At 38.6% G+C, this 15,531-nt stretch overlaps 2 protein-coding genes across 3 annotated transcripts; one reads left to right on the plus strand and one right to left on the minus strand.

Moving 5' to 3' along the window:
* Window positions 1-588: 588 nt before the first annotated feature.
* Window positions 589-7,937, minus strand: casq1a (calsequestrin 1a). Its single transcript, XM_026374629.2, has 11 exons — window positions 7,524-7,937; window positions 4,105-4,198; window positions 3,783-3,883; window positions 3,538-3,649; window positions 3,181-3,254; window positions 2,673-2,803; window positions 2,552-2,597; window positions 2,381-2,435; window positions 2,101-2,201; window positions 1,917-1,991; window positions 589-1,636 (listed from the first exon to the last, which is right to left on the minus strand). Exons 1-11 carry the CDS (start codon window positions 7,758-7,760, stop codon window positions 1,289-1,291), a joined length of 1,374 nt encoding a protein of 457 aa, XP_026230414.1. The 5' UTR covers window positions 7,761-7,937; the 3' UTR covers window positions 589-1,288.
* Window positions 7,938-10,619: 2,682 nt separating this feature from the next.
* Window positions 10,620-14,619, plus strand: LOC113171337 (crystallin J1A-like). 2 transcript variants are annotated; one of them, XM_026373629.1, is made up of 10 exons: window positions 10,620-10,740; window positions 11,328-11,394; window positions 11,684-11,860; window positions 12,567-12,665; window positions 12,748-12,840; window positions 12,927-13,083; window positions 13,289-13,404; window positions 13,569-13,646; window positions 13,780-13,919; window positions 14,007-14,619. In XM_026373629.1, the coding sequence occupies exons 2-10, from the start codon at window positions 11,328-11,330 to the stop codon at window positions 14,103-14,105; spliced, it is 1,026 nt and encodes a 341-aa protein (XP_026229414.1). In that variant the 5' UTR covers window positions 10,620-10,740; the 3' UTR covers window positions 14,106-14,619. The 2 variants fall into 2 exon arrangements, with proteins under 2 accessions (XP_026229414.1, XP_026229415.1); XM_026373630.1 differs by having other exon boundaries at window positions 10,620-10,735.
* Window positions 14,620-15,531: the final 912 nt, after the last annotated feature.

The raw sequence follows: 15,531 nt of genomic DNA on the forward strand, positions 1-15,531 counted from the left end.
TATACACGTCTGCCTTAGGCAATATTATTAGAAAAGACATAAATTTCCATTGCTATGCAAAGGGTTTATTAATCTATGAAACTAATCAATTGATTAAACCAGACATAAAGGTCTGCATGTCCCTAAAAAAATCTGCTTCTGAACTCAAACACACAGGCTACAGAACTGGGATTTGAAAACCTCAGTGATAGGCTGTCTCATCATATTGCTACTCTAGACTACATAGTGTTGGCCTCAAGTACTGCTGTGAGTAGTGAAGTTATTTTGACCAGGATATCTCCTTTACCTCACATATAAAATAAATCTTTAAAACTGCCTTCTTTCACCTGTGGAATATCACTAAAATTAGTAGCATCCTGTCTTAAAGTGATACTGAAAAAGTAGTTCACACATTTGTTAGCATTTTTTATTCTAAAATATGGATTTTTAAGTGTGACTAACTTTTTTGCTACAGTTTTATGTTAGTTATGTATGTATGTATGTCATGTTATTTTATATCCTATTACTTGTGTACTAACCAATATTTCCTAATAAATGTCCAGGTTGTTCTGTTATAAAAATAGTTATGTACACACACACACTTCTGTCCAAGCTGTCATTTATTTAAGACTTTACAGTTACTTAAATTTCTCTTGTTACAAAAATAGAATATGGCTGTTGTCACATTTCATCATTGTAGAAAACATCCATATGATGTACAGCACTTTCAGTGTTCAACATTACATTGATTTCACAGAGTGGTTGTGATTCTCAAGACCCATCAGAAAAGCCTGGTAGCACCCTTGGATCTGACCTCCCTTGTTTCAATACAGGGGCAAACGAGAAAATAAGTGGTCATAAATAAAACACACTCAAACTGCAACAGACTCCACAGATGGACTCAGACGTAATGCATTCAACATTGCAACTCCTCCAGTATTTTGTAAAATAACTTTCATACTATAAAACTCAATAGCAGAAGATGGTAAGGTTTAAAAATAATCTTTTTTTATTGTAACAGGCACTGTTACATCTGGGAATAGATATACTGTGGGACCTTCGAAACTACTTTGTTGAATGGATGATTAGTGAGTATGTAGGGGACATGGATAGACGAGTAATGTAACGAGTAACGAGAGTATTATTCTGGTGAGAGGCGGAGAAAGGATGACGAAAAGATGAGATACCAAAATGAACTGACGAGTTCAACATTAGAAGTAGTTACAAAAGACGATGATTTATTAATGATGTTGACTCTTGAAACTGCATTGGTCAGAATTAGATAAAGAGAAAATTATGACTTAATGATTTAATAATCATCGTCGTCATCATCATCGTCATCATCATCATCGTCATCATCATCGTCGTCATCATCGTCGTCATCATCATCGTCGTCGTCATCATCATCGTCATCATCATCGTCGTCATCATCATCGTCGTCGTCATCATCGTCGTCATCGTCGTCGTCATCATCATCATCATCATCGTCGTCATCATCATCGTCATCATCGTCGTCGTCGTCGTCATCATCATCGTCATCATCATCATCGTCATCAGGATCGATTTCACCTGATAGAGCATCCTCAATCCAGTCCTCCAGCTCATCTACAGTTGGCAAGTCTTCACCATCGTCCATGTCCATCCACACACTGTCAGCCTGGAGAGTGAAGAAGAACAAGTAAAAACCATCTCAGGTGTGGACTATGAAGAGGCGCCCATAGAATACACTGGCTCAGGGTACCCATAAAGAAACCTCTAAAGAGTTTTTATTTCCAGAACCATAAGTTGTGGTTGGGGCTGAATTGCAATCCAGAGAGAACCTAGGCCTCCTGAGGGACTAAAGCATAAGGACTGTAGCCCTCTGTGATAAATGTAAATTTAGCAAAACACACAAATGCACTGGCATAGAAATAATAGAATTCCAAAGTATTACTCACATCATCAGTATCAACAATGCCAATCTGTGGGGAGGACAGGTCAATGCCAAAGGTCTTCTCCCAATGTGGCAGAAGCTGCAAGGAAAATACATTGTTGAGTCGATGTCAGTTTAACCTTTCCAAACCATAGTTTTTCTAGTTTGTAGAAAAACTAGGCCTACACTACACTATGTTTTAGTCTTACCAGGGGGAAGTCGTCAGGGTCAATCCAGACAATGCTGAGGTCGGGGTTTTCTGTGTTATCCTTGGCAACTTGCTTCAGGATCTCCAGGAACTCAAAACCATCTGAGGAGTGGAGAAGAAGACCACAGTGTAACTATGAACACTTGGCCGACCAGAGTTGAAACTTGGAATGAGCTTCATTAACCAGAAGAGGTACCAAATATACAATATATATAAATAGTCCATAAAAATCTGGCAAAAATCTGCATCCACCAGAATGCCCCACACAGGTTTTTCTTTACCTGGATCAGACTCCTCTGCAAAGGCAATGATATGTTCATCATCAATATCATCCTCCTGCAGAAAGAACAAAGAACAACTCACCCCACTGGAGTCATAGGTAAAAACAATTAAATCAAAAATAATTTTTGAAATTTAAATTAATTCAGACTGTCATTTCATGCTGTTCTTACCCAGATCTCATACATGTTGTGTGGCTGCAGCTTCCTCAGGGTTGGTCTTAAAAAACACAAACCAATTAGAGATTCTGTTTAGATTAAGTTGTGTGTTTAATCTGTAGATAAAGGGACTTACCTGTCATTATCTTCAATGAATTTCACCAGTTCATCCTCAGTGTAGGGTTTTCCAGGGATAACCACGGGATCATCAATGAAGGGTTCGTAGAAGTCAACCTCATTAAGCTTCAGCTCTAGAGCCTTGGCAACCTGTAAGACATTGTCAATGGATTGGTGAAGTGTCCAGTGTTAATAGTTTAGTGTATGGTTTAATGGTTTTAATGGTCAAAATGCTCCAAGTAAAGTGAAAGGAAAACTGTAATGTAGACCCATACTTGTCCTCTTAATCTTTAGGACATACATTTTTGAGACTATATTAACTCCAGGTAGCACCAATTTATCATGGTACTATTGACTGACGTGTTCCCCATGGAGTACCTCATGGCTTATTGTTTGGCCCACAGTTTCTAAAGGTATCTTAATAATTATATATCAGTACACATATAATTACCATCCTTTGATTATTTACCATACTTCCATGTATTTATTATGATGTTTCATCCCATTAATGTGTATTACTTACTTACCTTGGGATTGAATGTGGCAAAGAACTGGATGTGAGGATGGAACTCTTCAGCAGCATCAACAAATGCCTCAAAATCTGAAATTTGACAAGCAGCATTTAAATTGTTTCAGTAGACCAGGGCCTGTATGAAATATCTAAGAAAGTAAGCTAGTTGCTCTCATCATGAATGTACTGTAGTGCTCTGTGTGCTGACTTGAAAACCATCTTAAAAGTCAAATCACCTCAAAGTATAACCAATGATCTGATGCTGATCTCTTTTGCACTTGCTTGATATGCATATATGAGCAATCATGTTGAAAAGCAACTGGAAAAAAGCAATTGGAACAGGTTATCATGCCATCACAGTACAGATTCTTACGTTCTGACTTGTGACTCTTAAAGTAGCCCACCAATTTGATATCCTCTTCTACGTTTTCGAAGCCTTTTAGTTCTCTACTATTGTCAATAATTTCCACTGGATCCTCAAGAACCTATGCAGGAGGGAGCGACAAAAAAGGAAGTGAGCAAAATTGTGTGCATTTTGCCTAAAGAGAGCATAGTGGGTCGAGACTTTGTTGCTAAAGTAAGGCAGGCTATTAACTGGGAGATTATATCCTCACGAACATCATAGATGAACTCCACAAGAGTGTCAGCTGCGAGCTCGCCATCATATTCAATCACTTCATCATCTGTGAAGATGAAGATGCTGTCAGACTCTTCAAGGCCTGGAGAAAGAGAGAGGATGTTTTTAAGTGTTTGGTCAAAGGTCAGATGTACAAAGTGGCCAATTTGGCCTCATCTATCCTACATCATGTGCAAGGGCAGAAAACAGAAAACTGAGAGCCATATGGTCTTGTATTGTAAATTTAGAATATTTCAGATTATTATAAGGGCTTTTAATTTTTGCTGAATAAGCTACGCTCAAAGATTCTGCAGCTGTGTTTACCTAATTTCTTTGCAACAGCCTTGTCGTGCTTTGCATCGATGAGACCAACTCCGATATCCTCATCATCGAACTCATCGAGGACCTGTGCTGCAAGCTGAAAAACAAAGACACTGTCACGTTAATAAAAAACAGCCTTTTGATTTCTAAGTTCACCATAGAAAACACGTTTTTGGTCTGTTTATGTATAACTTGTGTGTTATTTGCATCTTTTTGACAACGTTGTCTCTCTCAGTAGTGCCATTACCATAAAAGCCTGCTTTTCAGAGCGCTGCTTATGCACTTTCTAAATCTGTATGAAACTTGAACCTCATGACTGACAGTTGGTTCCACCAATGGCAATAACACATTCACAGCCCGGCTGCATTGAGAAAGTGGTTCGTGGGCTGTCTGTTTGTGTGCTTGGAGGGTAAAATGTACACACATACAAACACACTCATACCCACACACACACGCATGGGCACTCGCTGGTGTCAGAGATCTTGAGCAGCTGCATTTACTGGCAAAAATAGTTTGACTAACCAAGATGTTTTACAATCTGTTATGCAGATAATTCTCAGCATTTCTTTTAATTTGACTGGAGTCGCAGACAGGTGGGGGCACAGTAAGCAGTAGAGGGTGTGGGAGCTTAGCAGCCAGTGCCTTGAAAACTATGAACTAAAATATCTTAATTTATGAAAAAGTAAACACAATACAACATACTAAACATTTTCTAAGAGTATTTTATGTTTAAGAGTAGTACTTAGGTCTTATTTGACGTATTGGCACTGCACTGGATTTTATTTTGCAGACACTAGCCTTTTGGCATTTAAGTGGACTAAAATAAACTTTGAAAGGGCAAATGATTGAGGTTCGTAAAGGCTTGATACTGTCCAAGCAAGTGAAAAGAGATACTGTACATTTGAGGACAAAGTGTAATAAACACATATGTAACAAGCACTGGTATTACCTAATTGCCAAGTTATCTTGTGTATGCATGTTAACAAAACTGATTATATCTTTAAACTTGGCAGGCAACATATTTTGTACATTTTCACATTTCCTTTTTCATGTTCATGAGATTTTTGATCTGATCGCATTGATTTCAAAATGTGATTTGAATGAATGTGACTGTGGTCAAATTTCTGTTCCTGTAGTCTTTCTCTTCTGGTAGATAAAATATGAAAACGCATGAAAAGTTGCCTTTTGACTTTGCTGTTCAGAATGTGTGTCTGCAGTAATTTGGTTCATATTATTTCTTCAGAGTAACCCACTCTCCCTGGCTACATGTAAAGTTAAACCTACAGCCTCAGTCTCTGGGATGGGATTTCATAGCTTGGTATTTGAATGTTTTGCAAATCGCACTGCAACTGTACACAAATTTCTTTTTAAAGATTTATTTTTAGCTTTTGTCCTCATTGATAGGAGACAGATAAGAAACATGAGAGATACGAGCACATGTTATTATGAATGCTCTTATTTTATACATGTTCCTTGGGACACATAAATATAATATATAAACACAAAATAGGACTGAACTGACTTATTTCTCCCCCTATATGACACTGATGAGTTAATCCTATTTTGAAATCTTAGGCACCTAAGGAGTTCATATAAAATGTATTAATGTTTAGTCTATGATAGCCTTTAGGGATCTTAATTCAAACATAACAAAAATAATTACCTAATATGTCTATTACTCATTCCTAACACACACACACACACACACACACATTGACACACACACAACCTAGTCCGTTTGTTTTACTCAGGGAGAAAACACTTAATTACGACTTCCTCACTCTCACCATGTCATATTTCATTTGACCCAGACCCAGACCCAGCCTTTTGCTGTTGTCTGTTACTAATATTAAAACCTCATCAAATATAAATCATAAAGAGAAACAGAAGCCTCCATGGAGCTCGCCCCTCCACAAAAACAGCTTGGGATAAATATAGCGCCAGAAGCCACACCAGCACCAGGGACTATTTTGGTGAGGTAGCAGTGATGCTCAACATTCTGGGATCCGCTGACAAGTACAGTACTGCAAGTGTCAATCACAGAGCGGAGCTGAGCTGGCACTACTGGAGCCAGAACCTCCAGTGCTGGCCTTCAGCCCTAAGACTGATCCCTAACGCACCCATACAGAGACAGCACAGGCTGTTGAGACGATGTGATACGTTAAGGACAGCAGTGCCTCACATTCTCTCTCTGTTTTAAATGTTTTCCTTTCTATTATTACCCATAACTATTATTTTCCTCTCAAGTCATCCCCTCTCATTTATTTTCGTTATTATTACATGACGAGAACGAAAGATAATGAGTTGATCAGCAGAAATTATTGTAGTTACTGCTTATATTTTATTGTTGCACAAATTTCCTTCTAGGAAACATCAACTTGGGAACCTGTAGACTTGCACATAATAAAATTAATAGTGGATGACCACAACTGTCAAGCATCAAACAGAGAAAGAGCCTGCTTCTAATTACTTTGCATTCAGTGCAATGATGCTGACTACATGCCAAAATCTGTTTTGCATTTTGTTTGTAATAGACAAGACGCTTTTATTCTTTCTTTTTCTTGGCACCATCAGCAGTCTCGGCAGCTCTTAAAGTATAATAATTCATCACATGTATGACATGTCAGGTAGCCAACTATTGTTGCCTTATGGTCCAGTGTAGACACATAAATCAATGATGACCTTTATTAGAAATGTATAAATGCACTCAGATGGCGAGTAAGTCCACAGTCCACTTCAACTATGACTATAAATATCATGTTCTTGTTTTGAAAAAGAAAACATGAACTAAACACGGACAACAAATGCAGCTATAACCTTGGAAATTTTGTTCTATTTTATAATGTAACCTGAGATCAAGCCTCAGTCGGTTTATGGGCTGAGGCTCTCCACTGAATGATGATGTCATGTTTTGCTGCAAAGAATGACAGGAAACTGCTGAGTTTCCAGGCTGACAGGACACCTGAGGTGTGTGACAAGCATGCTCAAGGAGGTGTGTTAAATGCATCAAGTCATACACGTCATACACATTGCCAGAATATATGATATCATGAGTGTGCACAGCTCAGCTTTTTGCCTCAGGTCGCCAACAATATTTTTAGGATCAACATTTGTGAATTCAGCAAAGCTATTTTTCAAATCAAACCAAACCAAACCCAATTTCCATTGCAACACTCAATCTTGCAAAAGAATAGGTGCCTATTACTAAATATCCCTTTTATTTTCCTTACAGTAACGCATTACTATGACTGTGACTTTCCACTGTTTAACATTTAAAATCTGTCCCCCCCAAACAAAACGCAAGCTACAAATTAAACTTTAAAACAGTCTGTATGATGTTCCTGTGTGCTCTACTCTATGAATCCAGAACCTGTCCTCATCAGTATACTACTCCTGGTCCTATAGTTCCCATGTCAACCCACCTCAAGGGCCAACTCCTCAATCTCAAACTGTCTCTGGGCGACGCGGCTGGATCCGACATGGTCATGGTAGTAAACCACCATGACATCGTACTTCTTCATCACAGACTTATAGTTCTTGGCGTTGAGGTCATGGACACGATCCTTTCCATCATACTCAGGGAAGTCCAAGCTCTCCTTACCCAGTGATACCCCACCAAAGAACAGCAAGACTGCCACAAGTACCCAGGTCCACTTCATGGCTCTTCTATAAGATACTGTAGATGTAATTGCAGTTTCAGAGAGCAAACAGGTAGGGGAAAAAACAAAATAATTTGGTGAAAGTATGGAGAACCCCTTCCAATCCGCGTCACCCAGAAGAGAGCAGGACCAACTCCTGCATCCACCTTATTAAAAACCCCACATGGGCAACTGGCAGTGGGGCATTGGGTGCAAGAGGGGATGGGCTAAGTTTGACATAGGTGTGAGTGTGTCTATGTGGGGTGTAATCGAGCATGGGGGCTTAGGGTGGTTGCTGGGGTGACAGCTTTGTGTGTACGTGCATGCCTGAGTGTGTGTTACTGTTGAAGTGGGAGGAGTGAGGAGATGAGGACCAACCTGCTCTTGGGGAGAAACAGAGGAAGACGGTGATGGGGGTGGAGGGAGATGGTGCATGTGCAAGGAAAAAAGATATAAATGAGTGGATTGGATGTGTGTGTGTGTCAGTAAGGGGGGTCTGGGAACAGTTGCTTGAAAGCCAGTCTACTTCACACCAAATGAAGAAAGACCGATATGATGGATTTAGAGGTGGCAGAAAATATGAGGCACTCTTTTCCCATATTAAGTGTAGATGGAGGCTTGGATCCCTGCTAAAAATAATGGATGTAGGACAGAGAAGTACTTATCAGGAGGGGGTGCTGGTGTCTAATTTGCTTCGGCTGGCACCGTTGCACCACTAGAATGTGGAGCTGGGTCACACAGGGACATAGAGAGGAGAGGAGAGGAGAGGATAAGATTGTGCACCTGCTGAGGATTCAGGGCATAGGTGTCACTTAGCCCTGACTCAAGAAGAAAGTGAAACATAGAGTTATGGAGGAGGGTGGGGCAGAACATGTGGTCACTTTGAAAATCTTTCTGAGAATGGCTCTGACACGTCCAGGACACGTGTGTCCTATGCAATGTGGACATGTATGCTTGAAATTATCGCATGTGATATTACTTTACAATTATGAAAGGGAGGAGGCACGCTATAAATAAAAACAGGCTGCGAGGTATCGTAATACACCCGCACGTAGACGACACACCCCTCTTTTCTCAATACATGCAAGCCAACAGCAATAGGCAGAAATAAGGCAATAGCTGGAAGATGCACTGATTGCAGGTATGTGTGGAAGAGGCAGAGAGTTACATGTGGTGGCAGCTAATAGGAAATGAACGAACAAACCGCGGCCCAGTGTGTTACTGTAAATATGTCATTAAATGATATGCCAAGAGGGTCATAAAGACTGGGGGGCTCACAGGGGTGGAGGGGTTAAGTGGGTTTAATTTACACCTCATGTTGACACATTACGTCTTCCATGACAGCTTCCATAATATTTGCCAGTTTCTCTGCCAGAATTGATTAATATATTTATATAATACAAAGCAGCTGTGGCTCATTGAGCTGACTGTGATATACGTTGTATCTCAGTTTTTCTCGTACGGTCTGTAATATCTATTTCTAGATCAAATATCTACCACTACCTTCACTAATTGTAAATCTGTTCTGCTGCTCTCCGTGGGCTCACACATTGAGTCGTGTCACACTTTTGGCCACTTCCCAGTGAATGACGCCACAACAGATGTTTTAACATTGCTGAAGATGATGGGATGAAAATACCTGCTGTGACACATTGCTGACTGGGCTGTGATCAGACATGCGACATAAAAAGCTCCTCTCTGTCCGTGACTGACTTCCACGTCTTACAGAGACACATGAATAAAACAGTCATCTGAAACATTTTTAGTAATGTTTGTGTCAAAATGGCAACTTAAAGAATTTTAAATCCATTCAATACCTAAATACACTTCCAATAGCATTTCTTCAAATGCTCTCATTGTCTTTTTTCTCAGACGTTGGAATGGTACTTTTTATAATAATAATAATAAAATTTATTTATAGAGCACTTTTCTAAAGATAAGTTACAAAGTGCTTCACAATCAAGATCAACTTGAGCTAGCACTAAGCAAAGAGGAGAGGAAAAACTGCCCCTAGAGGGAGAAACCTCCAGCAGAACCAGGCTCGAGTTAAACGGCCATCTGCCTTGACCGGTTGGGGTGCAGGAGGAAATAATACAAACAAAACAATAATACAAACACAGCTTACAACAACTACAGCATCAGTCCTTAGGAAGACCAGTTCCAACGGAAAGACATTCTAAGTTAATGGGAAGTCTTCCCAAAGAAAGATTTGTCTTAGTTTAAAGAAGATCACAAAAGGCTCATTGGTAGAGGTATGTTTTAAGGAGGGATTTAAAAGATGTTACTGAGTCAGCTGATCTTATTTCCTCAGGTAAGTTGTTCCAGAGTTTAGGGGGCTCTAACTGAAAAAGCTCTTTCACCTCTAGTTGTCATTCTGACATCAGGGACATACAGAAAATTTCTACCAGAGGATCTCAGCTTTAAAAGTTATTATTATTATTTTTTTAAATTGTTTGTCTTACCAATAACACACCACTGTTTTGTACTATTGTGAATTTGCACCCTTGTAAAGTTTGTATAATGCAGTAGGTTGAGAGGCTCCATGTAGGTTTAGACATTTGTTCATAAAAACACAGGAGCTTTAAGTGTTCACCAACTTGTGTGCTACCTCTGCTGATCGGTAGATGGCGCTCTTTACTTTAAACTGTCCAAACTCATAATTGTGCCAGTGTGCAGTCGGAGTAGTGTTACTTTATATGTGTAACATTTCCTAAATACAACCCTAATTTATTTATATTTATCAATATTATGCTAAAAGCTCATTCATATTTTTAATTCTTATTTTTTTTAAATAACGTTGTAACTTCAGAGGATGCGTTTAGTCTGTTCAAAGGGTGACCGGACAAGGGCGGGGTTATGTTCTTCCTCTCTGTGGGCGGTGCTATCGAGATAACGCTTTTCATAACATGTTGTTGTGGGAGCAGGACGTGGACGGCGTTTAATTTACGTTTTAGCATAATCGTTCACCTGCAGCTGGTTTCGAGGTTAAACGGAAAGTAAGGTAAAACCGCTCATCGTCAGCATCTATTCATGTCTGAGAGCTAACATTAGCCTCCGTTATCTACAACGTTAAAAGGCACCAGCTCAGCCCAGGCCAGAGTTGTAAATAAAAATGATAAAAAATACTGCATTCAGGTCATACTCTACGGACGGTAGATTGTCCGATTGTTACACCCATTGCTTGTATATGAAAACACATAAAATCACTTAATTCAGTATAGCGGGAGGAGGCTGGGACTCGGCGTCCATGTTTACGATCGTTGGGGTGTCACGGAGATAAGACAGGACACGTGATGGAGTGCCGATAAAATCATCTTAGGGGATGTCACGGTTAGATACTTCTATAACTATATATATATACATCAGTCTGTGTCAATTGTGTCTTAATACTTCTCATAACATATAAATATGTATGTATAAATGTGTGTATGTGTGTGCGTGTAAACCTTACAAATAAAGCTTGAACTATAAATGAATACTATGGTTCTATTACTGATTTATGCATTATTTCCTTGTTTACTGTTTCTAATCTTTTCATCCTAAATGAATCTAAATGCTAAACAACCTAATTCACTTGTTTTTTTCCAGATGGCTGCAGCTCTGGCTGACAGAGTAATAGGAGCCATTGTAGGTTCTGCTGTTGCTGATGCAGCAGGTAATATTACAATGTTATGCTCAACTGTTACATCGTGTTTTGTGTTGTCAACATTTTTCTTCCCCCTCTTCCATAACACTCCATAAAGCTATAAACGTATAATAAAAGCATAATATTCACTCTTCAGCTCAGCTTCTAGGTGTTTCTCTTGTTTCTTTTCTTAAGATTGTCTTTTTTTTTTCAAAGCTTCACTAAAACTCAAATATAGTTTTAATCACGTCCTGCCATTTCATCTCAGCTAACTATTTTTGATCAGACTTAAACTGTCTGTTTGACTCACTTCCTGCAGCGCAGCCCCTCCACTGGGTGTACGACCTCAACAAGCTTCAGGGGATTCTGGCTCAATATCCGAACCCTGAATTCTGCTCTGAGTCCGCCAACCCATTTTACAGGAGGAAGACGGGTCAGCAGAGCTGCTACGGAGACCAGGCGTATGTTCTGCTCGAGTCCCTGTCAGAATGTGGAGGTACAGTAGGCTTCCTTCTTCAGCTTACACAGCTTTAAGAGATTTTCCCCTTTAGTTCCATTTTTTGTTACTTCATACATCTGCTTCAATACTGTTCAAAGAGCAATTTTGTACTTTTACTCCAGTACATTTATTAATTAAGTTACTTTTTTAAAATGAGTCCTATTAATAATAAAAAAATACAGTACAGTCACTAGACATTATTGATTGATGGTATGAAATTCACAAGCTATCCAGCAGTATGTAAAGTTCAATTCAAATTTGAATTTAAATTATAATTATAACTATGACATTATAAACATATGATCATTAAAACAGCAGATAAAGTGTTAGTAAACTCAGTCTTAAACAAAAAAGTGATGAACATAACACCTTAATGTTCTAATTAATAATTGATTGCAGAACTTTTACTAGCAACAGACTATTTGTACACTGTTGTATTGCTACTTTTACTTAAATAAAAGATCTTAGTACACTTTACCACCACTGTTCAAATATATACCCACAAAGAAAAAAAAATAACCTTGAGTAATGAAAGACAGAGAATAATAATAATAATGAGAATTATTGTTATTGTAGAAATATTTTTCTACTTTCTACAGTTTTTAAGCAAAATGTTTTGCCATATGTTCATGTCAGGTGCAAACTATCTTGATTGTCTATTATTAAGTGTCAAATGACTTTAAAGCTTGATGTATTCAACCAGGTCTAGATGTTGACGATCTGAAGAAGCGCACATTGAAATTCTTTGGGCCAGGATCCGAGTATGACACGCCCGTCAACGATCCTTACAGAGAGAGAGGAGGTAAGTAAACTGTCCAGCATATGTTTTTGAAGAAGAATGAAAAATAATTTTTGATAAAATGTTGTACGTCTGTTTGCTCAAGGTCCAAGACCTCAGCTGCCCATTGAGGGGCCGTGGAGACAAGCAAGTTTAAAGAGCTTCCTGAAGAACGTGGATGCGGGCAAAGAAGAGACAGGTGAAATCCCAGTATAAATGCGGTGTTGTAAAAGTGTCATATGAGTAAGAAAAACATTTCTAACTAAGGCGTTGTGTTCGCTACAGGCTGTGAGGACGACTGTCAGATTGATGGAATAGCCAAACTGGCTCCGATTGTGGCGTTTTATGCAGGACAGCCTGACATGCTGGAAAAGGTGGAGCAGGCCATCCGTGTCACTCAGAACAATGACGCGTGCGTGGCAGAAACTCTGGCAGCAGCAAGGTCAGCTTATTCATCCAATACACTGATTCACGTTAACTTTCCTATTTTCATGCTCAGTTAATTATCTCTGGTGACTATAGGTTGTTGCATTTTGATAATTTTACAACATGAAGGTTGGAACTTTAAGCTGCCAAGTAAAAATGTTCAGCCGGAAGAGAAATCCTTAAACATAAACATATAAGTTGTACATTGACTTATTCCACAGGTTCCTGGAACATTTCATTCTGAATGGTCCTGATCCAAACGTCTTGGACCTGGTGCTGGATCAGCTCAGTGACAAGGACAGAAAGCAGCCCCAGGACCTGGACAAAGCTGTCATTGGTATGTTCGGGCTTAGAGCTTTGTTGCTTGACTACATTACATTCATGGGTTACAGTGTGTGTAACAATTGAAGCATATGGTTTGTTTTCTAAAGACAAGGGAACATGCAAAAATATACATTTAATATGGATCCACATTTATTCGGCTTTAATTTCTGATTTCAGGGCACATTCATCAGGTGAAGGAGAATTTATCCACGACTCCTCAGAAGCTTATTCCGTCTGTTTTTCCAAACACTTGAGGTATCCTCCCAAAAGCTATTTTCACTTCTTTCACTCTCTGGAACTGTGGTCTCTGTGTTTTACAAAACACATTAAGGTGATTAGCTGAAAAATCCTTTCGTGTCATTCACATCTGGTTCTGACGCTCTTTCAGGTTTGCCAGGTGCGTTCCAAGCAGCGCTGCATGGAGTCCTGACAGCTAAGCAGTATGAGCAGGCTATCAGAGATACTATGAGCTGTGGAGGATGCACCTGCAGCCGAGGATCCTTCATTGGAGCATGTCTTGGTGCTCAGGTGTGTGCTAATCTAACATTCATTACATTCAATAACATGCCAATATTGTATGATAATTTACAAAACGTGACATTTTAATTCTCCTAGGTTGGATTTGAGGGAATTCCATCTTCCTGGAAGTCCAAAACCCTGCTATATGACTCAGTGTTGGAGCATGCCAAGAAAATAACCAGACATCACCTATAGCTTCCTGGCAGTGAGGCAGAGTGAGGTGGTTGAGGACATCGTGACAAATTGTTGAGCTTTCACGAGACAGTGGATGAAGGTTCTTGTTTAAACTGTTGGATGGCAGGAACCAGATGCTTTTGTCTTTGTCAAAGTACAACATGTTGGTTCAGATGTACGTATACACAAATTCTGGCAATAATGTAATACAAATGAAAAAGAAGATTCACATAATAAACTAGCTATCTTGTTTTATCTTAGTGTAGTAACCAAAATTCACCTGATCATTTTAAATTCAGATAATAATTCAGATCCAAGAGTGATTTCACAACAAAAAGTTACTTTAAATACATTAGAATGAGCTAAGTGAACTGTTTGTATTAGGTAAAGTAGAAATGTAGTAAAAGTATAGTTAGATTAAGACATTGTAGTTGTGTTTCCACTTCTGTCATGAGGCGAAATACCTCTTAATTTCCTCAGGGTGTATTTTAGGACACATGTTCAAGATTCAAGATTAAAGAAACTATTAATCCCAGAGGGAGATTGTTGATTGCCTTATTACAGCTGTTCTCAACACAAACAGAAAGAAAGAGAACCACAACCAGAAAAGATCCACACCAAACAAATACACAATAACATCATAAATACAGAGAACTCAATATATATACAGAATATGTGAGATATATATATAGAGTTCTCTGTATTGATGTTGTTGACTGTTGACACTGTATTTCTCTTACTCTCTTTACATTGTGTATTTATTCGGTTGCCTTTGAGTACTACCTTAGGTTTGCTGTCTTAGTTAATTAGTGGTAATTTGTTTAATTCTAAATTTATTTAGGAACAAGCAACACACAATCTTAATAGCCTCTCAAATAATAAAGTTCTACATTAAATTTTGACACTGGACTCTTACAGGCACCAGAGTTGACTCAAAAGCTGTTCTAAAGTACATTGCATTACATTTGTCTGACAACTTTAGTTACTTTTTAGGCTTAGTTAACCCAAAATACAATTAAATATTAATTATAATGTATTATTAGGGAATAACTGGCAGTGTACAGCACAAATGTCAATTTAGATCATCAATTATGTTTTTAAAAAGCAGGGCTTCGCTGGTGTGTATGCCCGAACATTTACTTTTTACTATTTAGTTTTTTTAAATTATTATTATTACATTTGTATAAGGGTCAGCCTCTGATGTGAAGAAATTAAATTAATCTTGATGATTTTCCAAAGTAAATTCTCAACAAATAAGGTCCTTGAGTCTGTACATATATTAAAATTGAAAATGTTAGATATTTGATATTGTTTTGGGGGCAAATATGAAACAGTAGTAGTTCATTTTAAGACTCTACATTTCTAATACCCTTATTGTTTATACCTTCTTATAATAAATCACTCAACACCAAAAGCTGCGACCCCCAGTTGCACCACATCCACAGCA

This window comes from Anabas testudineus, chromosome 17 (genome assembly GCF_900324465.2).
Source record: "Anabas testudineus chromosome 17, fAnaTes1.2, whole genome shotgun sequence".
Classification (NCBI taxonomy): Eukaryota; Metazoa; Chordata; class Actinopteri; order Anabantiformes; family Anabantidae; genus Anabas; species Anabas testudineus.